Here is a 21,689-nt window from a genome sequence, read left to right on the forward strand (position 1 = left end):
GTTTGATTGCTGTAAATTTTGGCAGAAAAAACTTATCTTGACAAGGCTTCTTCTAACTTCTCATAAGTTTTTGTTTTGTTTTGTTTATTCGTGTTTGGATTTTTTTTTTTTTTTGAGAGGATGCTTTGGGCCTGACAGGATGAAATAGAGAATAGAATGTGGCTTTGATTATAAAATATTTGTAGCCATAGTTTTTACAAAGTTTGGATGGTGATCATGCTTGGGGAGTGATATGCAGAGGGTTTATCTACCATAAATCTTACTTATTTCTTTCCAGATGAAAATGGTGTTATAATTTGCATGAAGAGGTGTACTTAATTATATAATTTAAGTTTGAATTTTTCTTCAGTTTCTTTTCTTAAGTTAGACAGATCTATGTGTCATCTTCAGTACACTGTCTTTTTCCATTTTCCACTTCTTCCTTTCTTCTCCCTTAAAGCTTTCATATAAAGAATATATAAGCATGGCTAAATTAATTTATTGCAGGTTCTGCACTGACCCATAGACCTGTAACATTTGATGAATACTTTGGCAGGATTCTGTAGGATCTATTTTCTCTTCCCTACCTAGAGGAATCTTTTTGAACTGTTTTTCTGTTGTGTTTTGATACTACTACTCCTTATATGGAAAAACTAAATATAGAAGGCATTTTAAAATTATGTGAAAGACTTTCAATAACATATGCTTCAAGGACATAACTTTTACTTAGATTGCTAACAGAAAAGTGAATTGCCTGGTCTTGACTGTATCCTCTTTTCAGTTTATTGTACGTACTGTTGAAGGCCAGGCCATTTGAGGCCAGGTTCACGTGCTTGTTTGTGAACCATACTGAGCAATGTCTTGGGTTTTTAGTAGGCTGTCCTTGTACTACCGTATTATAACCTCACAGTTTACCTAATGAGGTGAATGTGATAGTCCAGATCAAGATGCTTAGAAGTAAAATTTGTGATTAGAAGTGGATGGAAGCTTGATCTTCAAGAATGTCTTGGGGAGTGGAATTTCACTAGACTGAAGAGCATTCTTAAATTTAGTTTTTAACCTGTATTCTGTAAAACCTGCATTGAGACGCTCACAGTGACATTGGAAAGAGGTAGCAGTTTTCCTCTTCAGATGAAGAGCAGTGCTGTTAGGATGCATGAGAAACAATTGCCAGTGTTTCGATCTCTGCATTAAGACAGAGGAAAGGGTTGAGATAATATCTCTCTCTGATAGTATTACCAGTTATTCTGCTGTTCTTAATTCCATTTAATTTTAAAAGAGACAATGAAGCCTTCCTTTACTTGCCAGATGTTTCAGTTGGTGAGTCTGCTAGAGAAGTTTAGAAAATTGATGGTTAGAGAGTTTGCAAAAACACTAGAAAAATTTATTTGGGCAGATTTTTTTCTTAGTCGTTGGTTACAGTAGAATTGCTGTACTATTTCACGTTTGCTATAAATATTAACTGAATGAGTAAAGCATCAGTAATTTCATTTGTCTTCAAAAACTCTTTTAAAAAGTTCTCTTGGATTGTTCAGATACCAAGTTGTTGTTGATCTGCCATGAGCCTTTTCAATAGGAACACTTTTGTTGGAACAATAATTATTTATCCAGCCCATTTTCCAGTCAGCACAAGAAGATTGTGCTGTACTTCCTAGTGTCCTGTCCTAGGCTAAATAATCCATTGCCTCAGCCTTCCTCCACTAAAGATGTTTCTTGCTGGGGTGTGTGCGTTCAAGATGCAACCTTCAAAGTGTTTAGGACAGAATTGCACTTGCAGACTTCCTCATCTCCCATCTATGTCCTGTTTTTCCCAGGCGAAAAGATTTCCCAGTTGGAAGTGCCTGATGGGTTAGAGGCACAGTGAGTCTCCAGGTGTTATTTCTGTTAGGGTCAGGGATCAGGTAAATCTCTGTCACTGGGAACAGGAGAGAGGAAATGCCTCTTTAAACTGATTTGATAGGAAGAGACCCATTTTTAGCTGGATTCACTTCTTGTGGCAATATTTGATCTTCAGGAGTAATTGTTACACAGCGTTTGTTTTCTTTCTTCCTACAAATGAGCCTATATGATAAATACTGTGAGAATATGGATGATTTTGGCTGTTGGTTGGGTGGGTGGGGTTTTTTTGTGAGCATGAGGCTTTTGAGCTGTCTTTTGCTTGTAAAGTACCATCTTGAAAGCGTATGTTCAGTAAGCTGCTGATGCTGTTTGTGTGTTGAATCTTATGCTGAAAGAACGGCATCAAGCTGATACCTCTGAGAGTTTCAGTGAGAAATGCATCTACAGCTCTCAGCACAAGTGGTTGCTTCTAAGTCAGTGTGTCAAAGCCTCTTTTCCCTGGATCAGACTAAAGCAGCTTAATGTAAAATTAAATTGCTGTAGCAGTCACGGGAAGACTGAGAGCATAAGGACTGCTGGTACGAGTGTACGCTGAGACCAACTTTCTGTTCCTGTAGGCTAATTAGGGATTGCTGAGGGTTTTGTGATAGTGCATTTTATAACCTGTTGTTAAGAAAAAGCAAATGGGGAGAAATGTATTCAAAGCTGAATTTGTCCCCCAGAAAAGGAGCAGTGGCAGCCTGCATGCTGCTGTCATTGTGTGCTGCTGCAACTAGAATGAAAAGAGGGAGACAATAAAGGCAACCTTTAAGTTCTTCAAACTGTGTAGAGTCTGGGGGAAAGATTTCTGAGTTCAAGCGTAGTTGAGAAATTGAAATGTTTTGAGGTTGTTTTTGGGGAGGTGCGTTGTTGTGGTTTAGGCCCAGCCGGCAGCTGAGCACCACGTGGCCTCTCACTCACCCCTCCCCCAGTGGGATGGGGAGGAGAAATGTAATGAAAAGCTTATGGGTCGAGATAAGGACAAGGAGAGATCACTCACTAATTACCATCACGAGCAAAACAGACTGAACTTAGAGAGGAGATTCATCTAATTTATTACCAAGCAAAACAGAGTAGAGCAATGAGAAGTAAAACCAAGTCTTAAAACACCTCCCCCCACCCCTCCCATCTTCCCGGCCTCAACTTCACTCCCGGCTTCAACCTCCTCCCTCCTCAGCGGCACAGGGGGGCGGGGAGTGGGGGTTACGGTCAGTTCATCACACATTGTCTCTGCCACTTCTTTGTCCTCAGGGGAAGGACTCCTCTCATCATTCCCCTGCTCCAACAGGGAGTCTCTCCCACAGGCTACAGTCCTTCACAAACTGCTCCAGCGTGGTCTCTCCCACGGGGTGCAGACCTTCAGGAACAGACTGCTCCAGTGTGGGGTCCCCCATGGGGTCACAAGTCCTGCCAGCAAACCTGCTCCGGCATGGGCTCCCCTTTTCATGGGTCCACCGGTCCAGCCAGGAGCTTGCTCCAGTGTGGGCTTCCACAGGCCACAGCCTCCTTCAGGTGCCTCCACCTGCTCCGGCGTGGGATCCTCCATGGGCTGCAGGCAGAATCTCTACACCCCCTCATCCTTCCTCCATGGGCTGCAGGGGGACAGCCTGCCTCACCATGGTCTTCACCACGGGCTGCAGGGGAATCTCTGCTCCAGCGCCTGGAGCACCTCCTCCCCCTCTTTCTTCACTGACCTTGGTGTCTGCAGAGTTTCTTACATCTTCTCACTCCTCTCTCCGGTTGCAAAAGCTCTCCCAACTGTTTTGTTTTCCTTCTTAAATATGTTATCACAGAGGCGCTGATTGGCTTGGCCTTGGCCAGTGGTGGGTCCGTCTTGGAGCCGGCTGGCATTGGCTCTATCAGACACAGGGGAAGCTTCTAGCAGCTTCTTGCAGAAGCCACCCCTGTAGCGCTGCCCCCCCCCCCAACCTTGCCACGCAAACCCAACACATATGTCCAACAGGTTTGAGAAGAAGAAAGCACTTGGTCTGTCTGAGGGAAAAGAAGGGAGAGGGGAGTCATACCTATAGGCCAGTTCAATTTACCGCTGTTTGAAAAATGCAAAGCTCATAATAGATGGGTTTTGTAACTATGGTATGTTTTCTGTCCTGCAGGCACGCATATCATTCTGTTTCAACACCTCCCGTTTGCCCTCAGAAAAACATAGCTGATGTGAAACTCCAAACGGGACCCACATCCATACAGAGCTCTGATGCAGTCATTATCCACCCTGGTGCTATGCTCGCGATGCTGGATCTTCTGGCCTCTGTTGGATCAGCTACACACCCAGAGGTAGGGAAAAAAAATTTGCTGTCTTTGGCTTTGAGAGTGACTGGGGAAAAAGGATGTTTATGGGAAATAAGAAAACTGGTGATGTCCTCTTAGTTTGTCTTGAGAAACTAATATATTTCACAGACTAGTTGAGTTGAATAACTGGTGACATAGAGGTCTGATAGAAATTTGTTTTATTTCATAGGCTTTGTTTTGTTTGTCTCTTTCAAACTCCTGGCAACAATGTAAATTTAAAGAAATGTCTGAAGTGGTCATAAGTTTCCAAGCACTGTGATTAATTCATGTTTTTACTGATGTATCAGCTGTTCATGCGTAGTATGAGGAGGACATGGGATTGGACATTATAGCTCAGTGTATACGTGGCGTTTGAAATAACTGGAATATGTTCTAGTTCCAAAATTGTACTGCCTACTTTGTACAATTCCCAAATCAAAACCTCTACTGGTGGTAGAATTTGTTGGACTTTTTTTGAAGTTACTTAAGTTATTTTTTGTTTGAGATATCTTCCCTGAAGAACACTACTTATTAAAAAAAAAAAAACCCAAAAAAAACCCCACTTCCAAAAGCTTACAAGAATTACGAGACTCAATGCCTCTTTCTTGTCCTCTACTGGTGATGAGTATGATGACTTTCTGTCTTCAGGGCATTAATTTATCAGTTATGTTGCATATATCTTAAATTTTATAGAGATGATGATGGGGAGCAGAGTGAAGGCCCCATAATCCAAGGGGAGATGGTTAGTGACCTACTACACCACATGGACACACACAAGTGTATGGGGCCAGATGGAATCCACCCAAGGGAGCTGGCAGAAGTGTTCACCAAGCCACTTTCCATCATTTATCAGCAGTCCTGGCTAACTGGGAAGGTCCCAGTTGACTGGAGGTTAGCAAATGTGGTGCTCATCTACAAGAAGGGCTGGAAGGAGGACCCAGGGAACTACAGGCCTGTCAGTCAGACCTCTGGTTGACGGCTGGTCACAAGTGGTGTTTCCCAGGGCTCAGTATTGGTGCTAGTTCTGTTTAATATCTTTATCAATGATCTGGATGAGGGGATCAAGGGCACCCTCAGTAAATTTGCAGGTGACACCAACTTGGGTGGGAGTGTTGATCTGCTTGAGGGTAGGAAGGCTCTGCAGAGGGATCTGGACAGGCTGGATCCATGGGCTGAGGCCAACTGTACGAGGTTCAACAAAGCTCAGTGCCGGGTCCCGTGCTTGGGTCACAACAGCCCTATGCAATGCTACAGGCTTGGGGAAGAGAGGATGGAAAGCTGCCTGGTGGAAAAGGACCTGGGGGTGTTGGTTGACAGCTAGCTGAACATGACCAAGCGGTATGGCTAGGAAGGCCAACAGCATCCTGGCTTGTATCAGAAATAGCGTGGCCAGCAGGACTAGGGAACTGATTGTGCCCCTGTACTTGGGCACTGGTGAGGCCGCACCTCGAATACTGTGTTCAGTACAAGAAGGACACTGAGCTGCTGGAGCATATCCAAAGAAGGGCAGCAAAGCTGGTGAAGGGTCTAGAGCACAAGTCTTATGAGGAGCGGCTGAGGGAACTGGGGTTGTTTAGTCTGGAGAAAAGGAGGCTGAGGGGGAGACCTTATTGCTCTCTACAACTACCTGAAAGGAGGTTGTAGCGAGGTGGGTGTCCGTCTCTTTTCCCAAGTAACAAGTGACAGGACAAGAGGAAATGGCCTCAAGTCATGCTAGGGGAGGTTTAGATTGAATATTAGGAAAAATTTCTTCACTGAAGGGGTTGTCAAGCATTGGAACAGGCTGCCCAGGAAAGTGGTTGAGTCACCATCCCTGGAGGTATTTAAAAGACGTGTAGATGTGGCAACTTAGGGACATGGTTTAGTGGTGGGCTTGGCAGTGTTAGGTTAATGGTTGGACTTGATGATCTTAAGGGTCTTTTCCAACCTAAATGATTCTATGTTAAATTACTAGGAGTAGCTTAGCAGTCATAAAAATAAAAGTTCTTAGTACATTCTAAGCATGTAGAACTTCTAAACTGACTCACTTCTGCTGGTGAAAAGGAGAGGTTAGTTTAACCATCCCTGCCTGAACTGTTTTTCTTTACAATGGTCATGGTAATACTTCATATAACTTACTATCCTTTCTCATAAAGAGATGGAAGTGCCTCTTCACACACACGCACACCCCCACACACATATTTAAGTGTAGGACATTTTGTTATTTATATCTAATAGTGATTTCCTTTTCATTATTATGCATAAGGGCTTTCTTTTGCCTTCTCAATTTGCATCTTCTCAAGTTGTGTGCTCTTCCTTTCAGCATGCGCTGGACCTCCAGCTGGCAGTGGCCAATATCCTGCAATCTCTAGTGCACGCAGAGAGAAACCAGCAAGTGATGTGTGAAGCCGGGCTCCATGCACGACTTCTGCAAAGATGCAGCGCTGCTCTGGCTGATGAGGACCACTCATTGCATCCACCACTCCAAAGGATGTTTGAAAGGCTGGCTTCCCAGGCGCTGCAGCCGATGGTGTTGAGGTCAGAAAGAATGCATTGAAGTCCAGTTGAGCTGAGCCCTGCTGCCTGTGCTGTCGCTGTCTGTCTTTAAATGGCTTGGATTGGTAGAGAGCATAAATGACCTTTTGTGGTAGCGACTGTGCAGGATCCTGTTTTATTTCTCATCAAATAGACTGTCTTGCTTCTGTTAATCAGCACGTAGCCCTGGAGATGTAGGGAATTGGAAGGCAGGGGAGGAGGGAGAAGTGGGGATCAGGGAAATCTGTTCGGTGTTTTTCACAGAGATTGTACTGAAGTTAAATGCTTGCTTGCTTCTGCAAATCTTGAGAGGCTATCAAAAATGCTATTCCTGGATAGGTCCTCAGAAAGAGAAGACATGAGGGTGGATTCCCATGCTTTTGTGTGCAATACTGAATACCTCAGATTGGAAAAGCTTTGGGCCAGCAGTTTTATTTAGCACTTAAGTTTGTGTGAAGGAAATGCAGGAATGTGAAACGAGGTGTCTCGAAAAATTTGGGGATGCATAGCTTTAAAAAATTGATCTTTCTGCATATTAATGTAAATAGGTTTGTGCATCTATGCTAGTACTAGAAAAGCAAGCTTGAAAAGTTTATGAGCGTATTTTGAACCATTTGTTAATTACCCACACACTTGTACGATGGTTTGGATTGCTTGCTAGATTCTGGGCACACCTTCTCATGACCTTTGAATATGAAAAGGGGGCTTATAAGAACAATGGAGAGGGACTTTTTACCAGGGCCTGTAGCAACTGTACCAGGGACAGGGGTTTTAAACTGAAAGAGAGTGCATTTAGACTGGACATAAAGAAGGCTTTTTTTTACAATAAATGTGGTGAGGCACTGGAAGAGGTTGTCCAGAGAAGCCCCATCAGCGGAAGTGTTCAAGATCAGACTAGATGGGGCTTTGCACAACCTGATTTAGTGAAAGATGTCCCAGCCCACAGCAGAGGGATTGGACTAGATGAAGGTCCCTTCCAACCCAAACCATCCTGTGATTCTATGATCTCAGCTGGAACAAGGAATGTAATTGTATTATCTCCTATGGATCACTGAGTGGCTGACCTGTAGTTAGGACAGCTGCTCACTTCCCTTGAGTGGCACTTAGCCATGTCAGAAATGATTCTGCAAAGAGCACGATTGCTGGTAGTCACATTGCAGGGACTTAAGCTTCCATGAGCATAGATACTGATAGCCTAGGTAGCTGTAGGTATAGATGCTATAGTTATCTTTAGATACAGATGTTGATAGTTATGAAACGATCCCCCAGCCAAATAGGACACACGGATAAAACAACGCTGAGGTCGCTTACTTCAGCCTGTGGTCTGCCTTTCCAGATGAGTTCAGCTTGCTGAATGTGCATGAGTGAGTGTCCTGATGTTCTACAGGATGCGGCAGCCTCAAGCCAAGTCTTTGGAATTAAGAAAAGGGAATTGGAAGTTTATCAAAATTGTTTGATTAGTTAAAATAATGTCAACTTTTGAGAGCATGTGTTCAAAACTGAAATAGTTTTAAATGGATCAAATGTGTTTGTTGTAATTATGCATAGTTTATTTTCTTAGTTAAAAGTTATGTTTATTACAAGTAATTACTGTCTTTTTAAAAAATGGTATTAGATTTGGTGCCATTTCAGACAAATAAATAGACAAAATTATTTGTGATTTTTTTTATTCTCTTCCTTAGGGAATTTTTACGCTTGGGAAATCCTTTGAATTGCGGTGCTTGGGACAAAAAGCTGTTGAAACAGTACCGAGTGCACAAACCCAGCTCACTAAGTTTTGAACCAGAAATGAGAAGTAGGTGCTGAAGTGCTAGAAATTTGTATAAAGAATGCTTCACTGACACTGTCCGATTGCATACTTGCATAAAATTTGTAGATAAACATCTGTAAAAACCTAACTTTGCCCAGGCTTTGTATGAATGTGAAATCATCAGAACAGTTTGATTGGAAGTTCTAAAAGCAGAGGGAATGTAGTACTTGTATTTAATATATATCCAATGAGATAATTATTTTTTATTTTAGGAACAGTAACTTAAATATGATAGTAGTTTGCTTTTAAGTCCTGAGTAGATCCTGAATTTGTAGTTATTTAACAGTAAAAGGAAAAGTATTTTTCTCAGATACTTTCATATGCACATCACATATCATTAAATCTATGTAGTGTGTCTCATGGGTTCAGTAAGGTGTCAGATAAAATAACTGAAATTCCTACATCTAAGCATAATTCCATTTATTAAGCTAGACTCAAGAACTTGGCTCATAGTTAGCATCACTAGTAATGAGAAAAAATAGAAAGAATGAAAAAAAAAAAAAAGCACAATTTACCTAATCTGGCTGAATCTCAATCTAATATTGTTTCCCTTATAAAGGGGTAGAATTTGTAGTTGGAACACCCACTCTTAATTATTTAAAGCTCAGCAGTGCCTTTTTAACCATTCATTAATTTTTCCTGGTAAATACTTACAATGGTTTTACTCATTGCTCGCTTTCAATATGTTTACTTACCTAGTATATTAAAACTGAAATCTTTAATAGTATGTGGTAAGTATGTGTTGAATTATGAGCGCATAGTAACTTAAACATTTTCAAGAAAAAGGACAGACATCAGCTTTAAAAAAAAAAAAGAGGGGGGCGAGGAAGGGGCAGGGAGGCACACCACAACAGCTCAGTTTCAATTTTAGTCCTGCAGTTAACACTGTGGGAAGGTATACACAATGTATTTTGATAAGAATATTCACTAGATATTCCTAGATTATAGATACACATACATACATACATGCAGTGGAAATTTTCATTATAACTTTGTGTGGTATCCTGTCATGGAAGTTGATCCATCTGATAGAATACTTCATATTCTATCAGCAATTACACCTCAGCTCTGATTTTCACACTGGCAAGTTACATCTGTTTTCCAGCTATTTAATGAATCAATCTGATAAACTGCATTGAATGTCTGTAACCGATGGATTCCTCCAGGCAGTCTGAATCTCTCTTCCACATGCACCTCCTTCCTGTTGTTATCCATGAATTGTAGAACTTGGGAATAGCTCTTTATGTAGTATAGGAGAGTCTCAGTAAACGGTAATACAAAGAAATTATTGATAAGTTTCCAAAGCATGTGATATTTATTTCTATGTGTCAACTCAGTCATTGTATGGCCAATTGTAACACATAGTTAAAAATACCTTAGTTAAAATGTTTGAATTATTTAAAGGGAACTAGAAAGTATCCTGTATGGTACTGAATTACAAGTGTTAAATAATGAAATAAAAACCCAAAATAAAATAACTGAATTCATGTTATGTCATCAGGTTCAGTACATTTTAAAAGAGCGAAGGAGAGATTCAACTTATCTCTTGGCCAGTGCTTTATTTATTTATTTATTTTTAATAGGGTATTATCACGGGGGAAAGTGAACAATGAAAATTATGAAAATGTGAGTCTGAAAAGTTTTTAACGTAGGAAAGGGAAGGCAAAGCTAGCTTCTGAATACCACAAGTTATGTTAAATTTCCTAGGCTAAGCTTACTGAGCCTTTCTGCTTATTGAGAGCTCTGAGACTTTTAGCTCAGAGTTACTGCATCTGAAAAACATGAAGTAGTATTTTTCCTGCCTGTTAAGTCAGGTAGCAGGAATGCACCTGAAACAGAGCCTCAGCGAAAGGGACATTTTCCTCGTGTTAGGTAATGGGATGACCTCTTGGCTCAATTTTTTGGCTTTACCACAGACTTTCTGTAATACCTTGCACAAGATGCTCATGTCTGTGCCTCAGCTGAACATTTTTATAATGAGAGCAATACTTCCCAACTCATAATCTTCTGATAGGTTGAACTAGTCGATGATGATTGACAATTCAGCTATTGCATTGGAAGCAATACTTGAAAAGTCCAAATAAATAGCCTGAAAATGCCTCCCTTTTGCAATGCTGTGTTGTTTCTTGGCTTCTACTGTAGATAGCATGGTTACCTCAATGGAAGGTCTGGGTTCTGACAGCGTCTTCAGTTTGCATGAAGACAGCCACTATCGGATAAGCAAGAGCCTGCTCAAGCCAGCAGAAGGGAGCACAGTACCCCTGACGAGAGTGAAGTGTTTGGTCTCCATGACAACCCCACATGATATCAGGCTTCATGGATCATCAGTTACGCCAGCGTTCATTGAGTTTGACACGTCTCTTGAAGGGTTCGGGTAAGGTCCTACAGTGTTCTCAGATAACATGGGGCACTGTCACTGTGGAATGTTTTCTTTCTTTCTTCTTTCAAAGAAACACTTGTGATTTTTAATGGACTGTTTGCAAACTGGAAACAAATGAATTCTTTAAAGAAAAGAAAGGAACACTTCAAGCCACATAAATTTCCACTCTGTCATTCACTAATGCCTTGAAACCAAATGCTTGCTAGCTGTGTGTGAAAGTAGAAGTAGGTATGTATCTAAATGTTGATAGTACCCTCTCAGTTCTGGATTTCGTGTGCCTTTTAAAATGAAGGAATACCAGCATGCCCTTGCAGATACTCACTAGTTGCTAGGATTTGTGTGTGACATTTGGATGGCCCAAATGCTCTGAAACCCACTTAAAATTGCCGAAAAACTTCGAAGTGTGGATGTAGGCAAATCAGACATACAAGTAAAGGAGAGAAGGAAGCTATGTTGAGTCCAAATAACTGGAAAAAAAAATGATTTTTAACTGGAGGTGTAGCCTGAATATAATGTTTAAACTCACTTTTTCTTTTAGCACCCAGTATCACCTTCACTTACTGTTTTTTTTTCTCTAAACACCTGCTGAGTGAGACACTTTGAGGATCATGTAATATGATTTATTGACTATTCAGAAGATGAAAACATGACACCATTCTCAGCATCTGTTTAAGGAAAATGTTTTGTCTTTTTTGTTATAAAAATGGAATACAAAAACTTCAGAACATTCAGTTTGTTCTCTGCTGAGAGGTAAGTATCTCAAAAATTGCTATGAGAATTCAGACCAGTAGTATAAGGAACAAGTATTCCTTAACTGCCTGCGGACTGGTCCATAGGTGGAGGCTCACAAATAGGCTGAAAGCCAGTATCTCAGAGAGGGCAGTGTTGTGAAGTACATATAAGTCAAACAATTGTGAATGGCACCTCGAATTACAAGGAATTGTTCAGAATTTCCCAGAAGCTTGGTTAAAAGCTTAAAAACCTTGACTAGAAGATTTATTAAAAAGTTCAGTGACACAAACCACCAAAAATGACAACTGCTATGAAGCCCGAAAGAGTGTGACAAATTCTTGTATGAGATGAGTAGCTCCTCGATCTCTTTTTTTGGTCTCTTTTTTAAAATGAATTGTGAGAAGAGGTAGAAATTATCTGTTTTCCATGGCTGTACCACAATTTCATAAAACCAGAAACAGCTCCACCTGACAGAAGCGTTCATCTTGTCTTTTTCTTTCCAGGCATAATATTTATACTACTGTGTTTCTTAAATCTGTTTCTATTCTGAGGTGGCCTTTGACAGAGCCACTTGCATCTGTTCCAGTTCTTTTGGGATAACTGGTCTGAGAGTAGAGTCCAGCCTGGATATTTAGGAACTCTGCTGCTCTGCATTCTCTTTTCAGCTTTGCGCAGTAAAAGTTTTGCATCCAATATAGTCAGGGACAGACTTTCCTTTGAAAACAGATGCTGCTGAAAGGTCTGTTCTACACCCTTCATAAGAGAAAATAAAATGTTTTGGACTTAAGAAGAACTTGAAATAGGCTAGCAAAATGAATTGTCTCTGCGCTTGCTCCAGAAGATTTGTAGGTGCTGGTAACGTGTCCAAAAATAATCCATGTAATGCAGCTGTGTCTTCTTGTAATTTCAACAAGTCACCTAAGGCGGCTGTTGTAATCAATAAAAAAACCTAAGAACTTTTTGGACTGTTTTAAAGTGTCAGAGTATTTCATAAATTCAACAGTTGGTGGACCCTTGCAAGTTAACTGCTTAGAGAGAACATGCTTTTAGCACTGTTGACCATGGGGGATTCACCCAGAGAAGAACATTTTCAAGAGGGAGGAAGAAGTGTATAATGAGAACTGTAATCAAAAGGAAGGTAGTAGGCACAAGAGCCATGAACTGCTCTTGCTTTCAAGATGGGTGGTCAAGTTAACTCTTCATAGCTTATGTGAGAACAAAATAACTTCTAGCTCTGTTGGGCAACTCAGCTACAGCATACTTAAACTAGCCTGCTTAAGTGTAAATATTATCAAAATGGTGATGTTTCAGTATGTGGAAGAGCCATCATTTTGCATCCAGTAGGCAAACTGGAAGCTGAACTCCTGTGGGGATTCACTCCACCTCGGATAGGCTGATCACTGAAACCCTCTGGGCTCTTAAAAATCTTGCAGTACCTAAGGGAGGTGCTCCTTATATCTGTTTCCATTGTGTCCACAGCATCAGTGGCCTTTGTAAGGAACCAATCTAGCTAATTTGGTGAAATATGACATTACTGTGAGAGCATACATACTTAAAATAAGAATACCATAGTATGCAGTTACCGTAGCTTTTGAATATTTAGCTAATCCAATCTCTTTGAGAGTCCGGAACATCTCAAAGGCTGCAGTGAGTTATGGTTGCCCTCAAGGGAGCATTTTACACGATGGAGCCACATGGGCATAAGTCTCTGTGCCTTTGCACCAAAGACATACGCTGCCAGATCTCTTTGCCCTGGACATAATTTAGCCTCACAAGGAGAAATCTTGAGAATTCTTTTCTACTTTTCATGAATACGTACAGTCAAGGAGACTGATGATGTGCTTCTGGTATATTTTCCTAGGCTATATTTTGTTTGTATTTAACTCTGGTTATATTGACTTTCATAAAGTCTAGTACGTTACTGGTCTTCTGTTTAACAGCTGCCTGTTCTTGCCAAGTTTGGCTCCCCATAATGCACCTACAAATAATGCTGTTACAACAGGACTTATTGACGGTGCAGTTGTCAGTGGAATTGGAACTGGTAAGTACTCAAGTATGACTGTTAGCAGTGTTTTGTGTCTGATGTTTAGTTCTCTTATGTTTCTTTGTTAGCCACGAAGTGATAGTGTGGTGTTGGACGTTGTCCACTCAATTGAGAACTTCTTGCACCTTTTTGCATGTGTTTCTATTGCTTTTTGTCCCCAAGTCAATGAAAAGCAATCGTACATGTGTATCTTATATTGCTTTAAAATACAGGACTTTCAGCAGCAGGTTAAATTGTAATCAAGAGAAGCATATGAATAATGAACCTGGATGCATTAAGAACAAGTTGAGGTGTAGTGTGAAGAGCATAGGCAACACAGAATGAATTGTAACGCTGTGCTTGTGGCTTTGTTCTGCTGAATTCTTGACTGAATTTATTACAGGTGTAGTTACACACATTGTCACACAAATCCCATCTAAATTGTTTGCTATCTCTTATGCTTGCTCACCGTAGGCTGTTCACCCTACAGGAACCTGGTGTGTTGCGGGGCTAATTGAACATGAACACTTAGTTTTTAGACTTAACACCTTTTTTAACTAAGTTGAAACTTTACTGCAGTAAGAAGGAATTAGTGTTAGACAGTACTTGAAGTCTGTGAGCTCTTTGTTCTGTGGGAGTACCCCAGGAGATGAAAGGTGTATGTGGTGGAGAGATCTTCAACAAAGGCTTCTTCAGTGAGTCACATCTGTAGAAGAAGCATCTCATCATTATATCAGCAGTTCCTGAGGACCTGATCCATTTCCACTTTTTTTTGGTCTAGGAAATTGAAACTGGGTTGTTTTGAACAAGCACAGCTTCAGAGCTGATTTTTGGTTTTAGAATAGGAGGAAATAGTGTGCAATTCTTGCTTTACTTTGTTTTGAAAGAAACCCCTATGAGCCAACTTTATGTGGCTTTTCCTCCAAGCTTGAGTCAGAAATGAAAGAAGTAACATTGAAGTCAATGAAGGAGTTTGAGAAAGCACAGCTGGTATCAACTGAGCTGATATGCATAAAAGGAACAGGAGCAAGTAGGTATCTTAAGTACTAGGTACTGCGACTATATAATGGGCTTATATTTTTGTTTTTAGGTGAAAGATTTTTCCCCCCACCATCTGGTTTAAGCTACTCAACTTGGTTTTGTATTGAACATTTTAGTACACCTCCTAATAACCATCCTGTGAGACTTCTTACTGTAGTGCGGCGTGCAAACTCCTCAGAGCAGCATTATGTATGCCTTGCCATTGTCCTCTCAGCAAAAGACCGGTCACTGATTGTTTCAACTAAAGAAGAATTGCTTCAAAATTATGGTAAGACTTGTGTCAGCAGCTAATCCCGACAATATTATGGGGATGCAACAGCAAGTTTATTTTGAACCTAGTATCTAGAAGAATTGTGTGTGATGGAACTTTAGTTGCAGCTTCACCAGCTCCTAATGGGTTTTCACAATGAAAAAATGCAAAATGTAAGTATTGATGTAGAAATTTAGGAACTTTTGTAATTTCTAATTCGATATCTGCATATATATTTTAGACATCATCTCTTGAGGTGCAATGTTAACTGTCTTTGCTTTGAAGAAGTTTGGAAATAGTAAACTAATAGGTTGCGAAGGCTTTTTCAATCTGGATAGGCCCAACGCTGGAGGGCTATTTGAAGGCGATCAGTTATTTACTTCATGTTTTAATGCTGTGATCATTTTTCAGAGAGAGTTTGTAGCTTCATCGAGTATCTGTGATCAAAGGTGGAATTACAGGAGGTGCAGTGACGATCTAAGTGAAGCTGGTGAGGCCAGTGAATTTGCTAGAGAGAGCTATTGGTGCAGTCGGGGGCTTCAGGCTTAGCCATCTCCTGTCTCCAGCCTTGCCCTCCATCAGACCCTCCAAAACCAGTCAGTTTTGACAGGCTGTTTATGCACCGGTGGCTGCGGAGGAGCTGAGAGGAACAGGGCAGCCTTCTGTGTGTGTTTCAGGCTTAGCTATTTACGAGACCAACATGCTGGGTTACAAGTGGTTATCAAAAATCTGTTCCTGCTTCTATTCTTTCCTTTTGAGTAGCAGGCACTAACAAAGAATTTATACAACTGTTTTTATTTAAAAAAAAACAATGAAGCAAACTGTTATACAATATTCCTTATTTTCATAAGTGGACTTTCATGTCATTAATTGGAGTAGTTTCTCTTAGGTTCAAAACCTAAAACTTGAGAGCTGAAGACCCATAGTATAAGCGAGGAACTAAACCTCTTAGATTACAAAAAAACTGAGTGTTTTTTCTCTCAGAAGACCAAATTCTTATTAGAGAGAATTAATGTTGTCATATTAGTTGTTTTAGCCTGCACTGGAGCTATAGGTCGTATGCTTTTAGTTTGTAAGCTGCTATTATCTAACTCTTTAAAAGAGATTGGATTTGAAGAGGCTTTGTCAGAGAACATCTGAGGGTCTCTGACTACAAAGACTGTTTTTCAATTGAACGGGATACTTTGCTTTACGGGAGTGCCACCCTGCTGTGGCAAGTCGTAGTTGGTGGTGTACCGTCAAATGCTGAGCAGGAAGTACCTGAAGAACAGAGGTGGTGGGCCCACCAGCACGAGGACTGGAAGCGCTGTCTATTGTAAGAATAAATGGGGTGGTTTAAGGATCCTTCTTGTGGAGGAGAATTGTGCTCAAAGGTGTTGGGCTGAGAAAAAGAACTTGAGATTATTTTTGTGTCTGAAAGTTAGTTCCAAGTACTCTGCTTTTATCCTTTTCCTTGTGCTATTTCTAAAGAAATGAGTGTTCTCCCTGTGCAGGCAGCTATTAAGAGGATTAGTGGTTTCTTTTCCTTCGATGTGAAAGAATGAAGGGAGATCTGAAAAGCTTCTGTTTTCTGTTGAAGTGTTCCCTGGTGGAGAATTTTTGAGCTTTGTCTTTTTTTGGGGGGGGGCAAGGGGGGGGCTTTCAAGTAGCATGTGGGTTATTCTGCTTTGTGTTGGAGAAGCTAATGCACCTGCAAACTGATCATGCCCTCTGGTATGTAGTCAAAGGATGCCTTTTAGAGAAATTTAAAAATTGTGCGCTGAGAACTAAAGTGTATTTCAACATTCAGGAGAAGAGAATTCGGCACCCATTAGTGAGGAGAGACCTGGGAAATGCTTGAAGAGTATAGGTGTGTGAATTGGGGATGGGTGGTCAGCAGCTTGTGGTTTGCAGCCCCTTGGAGAGGCTGGGAGTGGGTTCCTCTGGCCCTGTGTCTGGAAGGCAGGCATCTGTCTCTGACTCCTCTCGCTGCTGATGCAAGGGTGGCTGATGGAGCTGCAGATGCAGCTCGCCTCACCCTGCAGCAGCTGGTGCTCGTGTCAGGTCAGTGGCCTTACAACCCAGGCTCCGCTGCTGATACAGTGAAGGGAAGGCAAGGGCGACTCACTGCAGTTACAGTACTGAAATGGAACAGATGGGATGTTGTGACATCTTCATTTTGACTTGGGCAGAAATGTCTCACCCCTGAGCTACCCCTTCAGTAGCAGCACTTCAGAAAATTAATTTTCCTTAGAACTGCAGAAAGTGAAGAGAAGCCCCTGTGCTGAGGCTTGAGTTACAGGTACCCCTGTTCTGCGCTTGATGCGTGTCTTGCTAGCCAGATGTTGTATTTGCAGTGTTTATTAAGGAAAAAAATTCTCAGGCTTTCAACTTCATCTTTAATTTCACGTATGCTTTGTAATTTAGCGATTCTGATGCAGACATTTTGAAAGGCGTTCTTTTTACTTGTATCTTCTTTTGTGTGTGACCTAATTGTTTAAGCAATATAGTAGCAAGCTTTATAGTGGCCAAGTGCTGAGGCAAGAGGGGGCTTGTGTGAGAAGAGACCGGGGCTGCCCGGTGCTAGACACGGCCGGTTTGGTCAGCTCCACAGCAGACCCCTTGCAGGACATGGCTGAGCCCAGCAGCCAGGCCTGTGGTGTCTCTGGGAAAACATGTAAAAGAGGGCAAAATGCTACATGGAGCAAGGGAAAAAAACGTGAGGGAAAATGTCCTGAGGATACAGAGGTGAGAGCAGAAGGAGGGGAGGTGGTGCTCCAGGCGCCACAGCAGAGATCCCTTGGAGAGGGCCACACCAGACGGGTTAGTGGGGCCTGTGGAGGAGACCATGGTGAAGCAGGGAAGAGTGTGGGGATGAAGTCTGGGGAGTATGGGTACCTTTCTCTCCACAGTGTGAGAAAAGTGAAAAACAGCTCTGTAGGTTTGGAGAGACATCTGTTATTTCTTGTTGAATATTGCTGTAAAAAACTTTTTAGAAAAACAACAGAAGATCTTTGTGACTTGCATGGTGGCATGAGAAAGTTAGTAAAAACTTGAACAAACTAGTCATTTCAGGTAAAATTTCAAAGGGAGGGGAGAAGGGGAGAAGTAAAGCCTACTTGTCAAAAGTCTAAAAGTATCCTGAGAATTTCTTTAGAGAAGAATTAAGGCAAAGGAAGAAGAGACACGTTGTTGATACTACCAAAACTATATTGTTTTATTAATGTGCAAGTATTTCAGGATGTTCAGCCTGTCAAACTGTGACAATTTGGTCTGAGTACTTTCTTAAAAAAATTGATTTCATTCTTTCAGTTCTTGTATTTGAAAGTCTAAAGTCATTCTTGTTAATCATGACTTTATTCATATCTTGTTAACTGCGTGCTTTCAAAAATTTGGCTTTAATGTATTGCTGTAGATTGTTTTACGTAAAGTCTAATGACATATTCATCTGTTTTAAGTATCTTATGACATTTCTACTGATGTCCACTAACTGGTACTTTTCCTTTAGTTGATGACTTCAGTGAGGAATCATCATTTTATGAAATTCTTCCCTGTTGTGCCCGTTTCCGCTGTGGAGACCTCATTGTGGAAGGCCAGTGGCATCACCTAGTTCTGGTCATGAGTAAAGGCATGCTGAAGAACAGCACAGCTGCGCTCTATCTTGATGGACAGCTTGTTAACACTGTTAAGGTAAAATAAATCTTTAAATCCTCATTTTTACTGATTGAAGTGATTTCTCTCTGCGCATATATATGTGCAAAAAACCCCCACGAAACAAGAACAAAACAAACAAATGCACCTTACCTCTGCAAAAAAACCCCAAAACCCAACCAGTTAAAAAAACCCAAAACAACCCTAACAAAATGAAGAGACTTGCAAAAAGGGGTCTTTCATCACTGCACAGCTCGGAGCCAGCCCTACGCCTGTTAAGAGGAGAAGATAACAAATGCTTTCTCAGGCATGAGCAATAGTAATGCTAAAGTGAAGTGGCTGTGTTGCATTGAATGTGAGGCAAGTGTGGCAAGGCTATGCTGCTGACTAGATTAATTAGAAGGATCATAAAAAGCTGAATAAGACTTATTCCAGGACCATGTAACAGATCCAGCTTTGAATAATAGGGAGATTACAGAGTAAGACAGCTTTGCCAATCTACTCCAGTTGTTCCTTTCCCCACCCTCTTGCCACCCCAGAAATAGCATCCTCTTGTCAGTGATAGCCACTGAGAAGTCCAATGTTGTTATTAGTTGATTGTAGATGAAACACATTTAGTTGTAAAGATCAATATTTTGTTGTTAGGTGGAAGAAACTGGCAGGCCAAAAGCAGAGAGCAGTGAAGAGCACTGTGGACCTGGCCACTGAGCACAAAGTATTCCTGACCTATAACCAACAACTGTAGAGTATTTGGCACCTGACAGATGTGGGCCTTAAGGGAATAAGCTAAACCTGGTGTGGGGTGTGAATTAGCTAGCGTTACTGTACTGCTATAGGTAAAACAATATTTTGACTTTTAAAGTTTACCTTTCAGTATTCCTTTTGCAGAAGGAGGACTATAGTAACTTCACTTGTTATGCTAATAGCTGTAATATATGAGCATGTATCTGGCCATGTGTGATGACATTCAATAGCTGGTAACAGAATTTTTACAAGGTAGATAGAAAATGTCTGTGAGATTGTTATTGTTGTTATATATAGGCCAGCATCTTACTCGTGTATTTGTTTTATTGCCATCTGAAAATCTTACCAAATTGAGTTCATCATGTTTGCGCTTTTGCTTGAAACAATGTTTACCAAAAGCATGTTTTCACTGGCTGGAAAAGGAGGAGAAAGAACACAAGTTTATGATATCATCTTATTGCTTTTGCAAAAAAAAAAATGACTGTCATAGAGCACCATGTTTTTAGAATCCAGATACAGCCTCATTCTTTAGTGTTTTTAAAGCACAGAACTCGCATGTTCTCATCCCGTGTTTTCATACACACCTTTGTCTTTTGAAGCCACTTAACTACTGATCTTTGCATTTACCTTCTGGTTGATGTTCTTCACTGACTTTAGCTGTATGGTATCAGAATACCACGTGTTACATAGCAATAATTTGGTACGTCCCCTGGTTTGCAAAACGCTTTCCCGAATTTCTGATCTGCCTACTTTCTTTTCACCGGTACCCATGCTCTAATAACCTCACTGTGTTTTTCTCCCTTACAGCTTCACTATATTCATAGTAGTCCCAGTGGGTCTGGTTCTGCCAATCCACCTGTGGTCAGCACTGTTTATGCCTATATTGGCACGCCACCCGCACAGCGCCAGCTCTCTTCATTAGTGTGGCGTTTGGGCCCTACGCATTTCCTGGAGGAAGTTTTACCTGCCCCAGGTATTAGCACCATTTATGAGCTGGGACCAAATTACGTCGGAAGCTTTCAAGCAGTATATGTACCCTGTAAGTACAATTTAAATGACAGCTGGTAACTTGGCCTGGTTGTAGTGGAATCTTTTGTGTGCATAGTGGCAGAAGAGGTGAGAAAGGAGAGTATGCGGTAGCAGAAAAGAAAAGCTAGCTGTTCATAGGAAGATGATTAGTAGCTGCTGTTGAAGAGGATGATAGAAATCCAAATTACTGTTTTAACATACGTTGGGTAATTCTTGTACTGAGATATGATAGAAGTGCTTGTATTCCTCACTTTGGTTTTAAACCAGTTAGAAATGCTTAAAGCTGTAATTATTCATACTGTATATTGCATTTATCTATATAAAGTGAAATTGAAGAGTCATTTTAACTTGCCAGTTTCTAGTGATAGTGCTCATTTGCAAATCTGCTATGTATTCTGTACTTTAAACACAACTGTCTTGAAATGTCATTGTTTATAGGGCCTAAATAGGTCAACTGAGGGGAAAAAAAGGAGGGAAGGATTGTGGTGCAGCAGATAGTCTTTAAGCATTAGTTGCGAACAAATATGGGCAATTCTGTTAAATTTTTTATGTGTTCTCGTTTGAAATTGAGAGGGGTGCAACACAAAAAGTTGTGAACAATCTTGTTAGAAATGTGTGTCCATAGCCCTGTTTTTAACTATTCAGACAGTGGATTCATTAGTTCTGGTAAGACGCACTGTCACTAGTGAGACGTTTCTGTTCTGTACAGTTCCCTGTCTTCCTGTGCCATTGGAGTACCTCCTCACTAACATCGGTATTACATCAGAAGATAATCTTTGCTTTGCCTGGCTATCACAGGGCTTTTCAGTGAAACATAAATAAAAATAGGGAGCATATCAAGTTGTCTTGTCCTGGCATTGTCTTTCCCCATGAGGATCATAATGGTCTCTGGCTCTTCTGGAGAGAAACTGTCGCCATCTCAAGGAAAGAGGCAGTGAGTGATGAGAGGGGTAGGAACACAGATGTAAGTACAGGGAGTGCACAGAGTCTTACTGTGTTTCTCCTGTACAAGCTTTGCTCAGTTCATTGTATTTCAGGAGCAGTCTGCTCCAGAACAGAAGGTGTGTTTCTATTTGGGGCTAAGCTTCTGTTCAGGTCATGAGCACTGTGCCAAACCCTAAGGAGTTTGATAGGGGGGCAGCGTGAAGCTCTGTATCTTACCCTTTTATCTTGGCCTCTCTTTCCAAAATGCTTGTTTTTCCTTAGTGTGATGATTACTTGTGGGAATCCTGGAGAAGGGAAGAGTGCTTGCAGTCTTCTGCTGTTGTCCTTTACAGGGCAATTGTGTCTGACTTGCCATTTGCCCATGGAATGCTTCTTTTGGAAGTCTTGTCCCTGTTTTCAGTGAGCAAGATTGCCATCTTCTGAGAATTTGTCCTGTGTTTAAACAAAA

The 21,689-nt window shown here is 41.1% G+C and overlaps 1 protein-coding gene across 5 annotated transcripts in view; it reads left to right on the plus strand.

The window, feature by feature from the left end:
* The window catches only part of WDFY3 (WD repeat and FYVE domain containing 3), a 183,749-nt gene that overhangs the window by 100,943 nt on the left and 61,117 nt on the right, over nt 1-21,689 (plus strand). For all 5 annotated transcript variants that reach the window (XM_054823601.1, XM_054823604.1, XM_054823603.1 and 2 more), the window contains 8 exons: nt 3,972-4,149; nt 6,446-6,660; nt 8,340-8,452; nt 10,610-10,841; nt 13,520-13,620; nt 14,693-14,911; nt 18,381-18,562; nt 20,075-20,306. In XM_054823601.1, the coding sequence (XP_054679576.1) occupies nt 3,972-4,149; nt 6,446-6,660; nt 8,340-8,452; nt 10,610-10,841; nt 13,520-13,620; nt 14,693-14,911; nt 18,381-18,562; nt 20,075-20,306 (1,472 nt within the window). The remainder of the gene's footprint in view (nt 1-3,971; nt 4,150-6,445; nt 6,661-8,339; nt 8,453-10,609; nt 10,842-13,519; nt 13,621-14,692; nt 14,912-18,380; nt 18,563-20,074; nt 20,307-21,689) is intronic.

Source organism: Grus americana, chromosome 4 (genome assembly GCF_028858705.1).
Source record: "Grus americana isolate bGruAme1 chromosome 4, bGruAme1.mat, whole genome shotgun sequence".
Classification (NCBI taxonomy): domain Eukaryota; kingdom Metazoa; phylum Chordata; class Aves; order Gruiformes; family Gruidae; genus Grus; species Grus americana.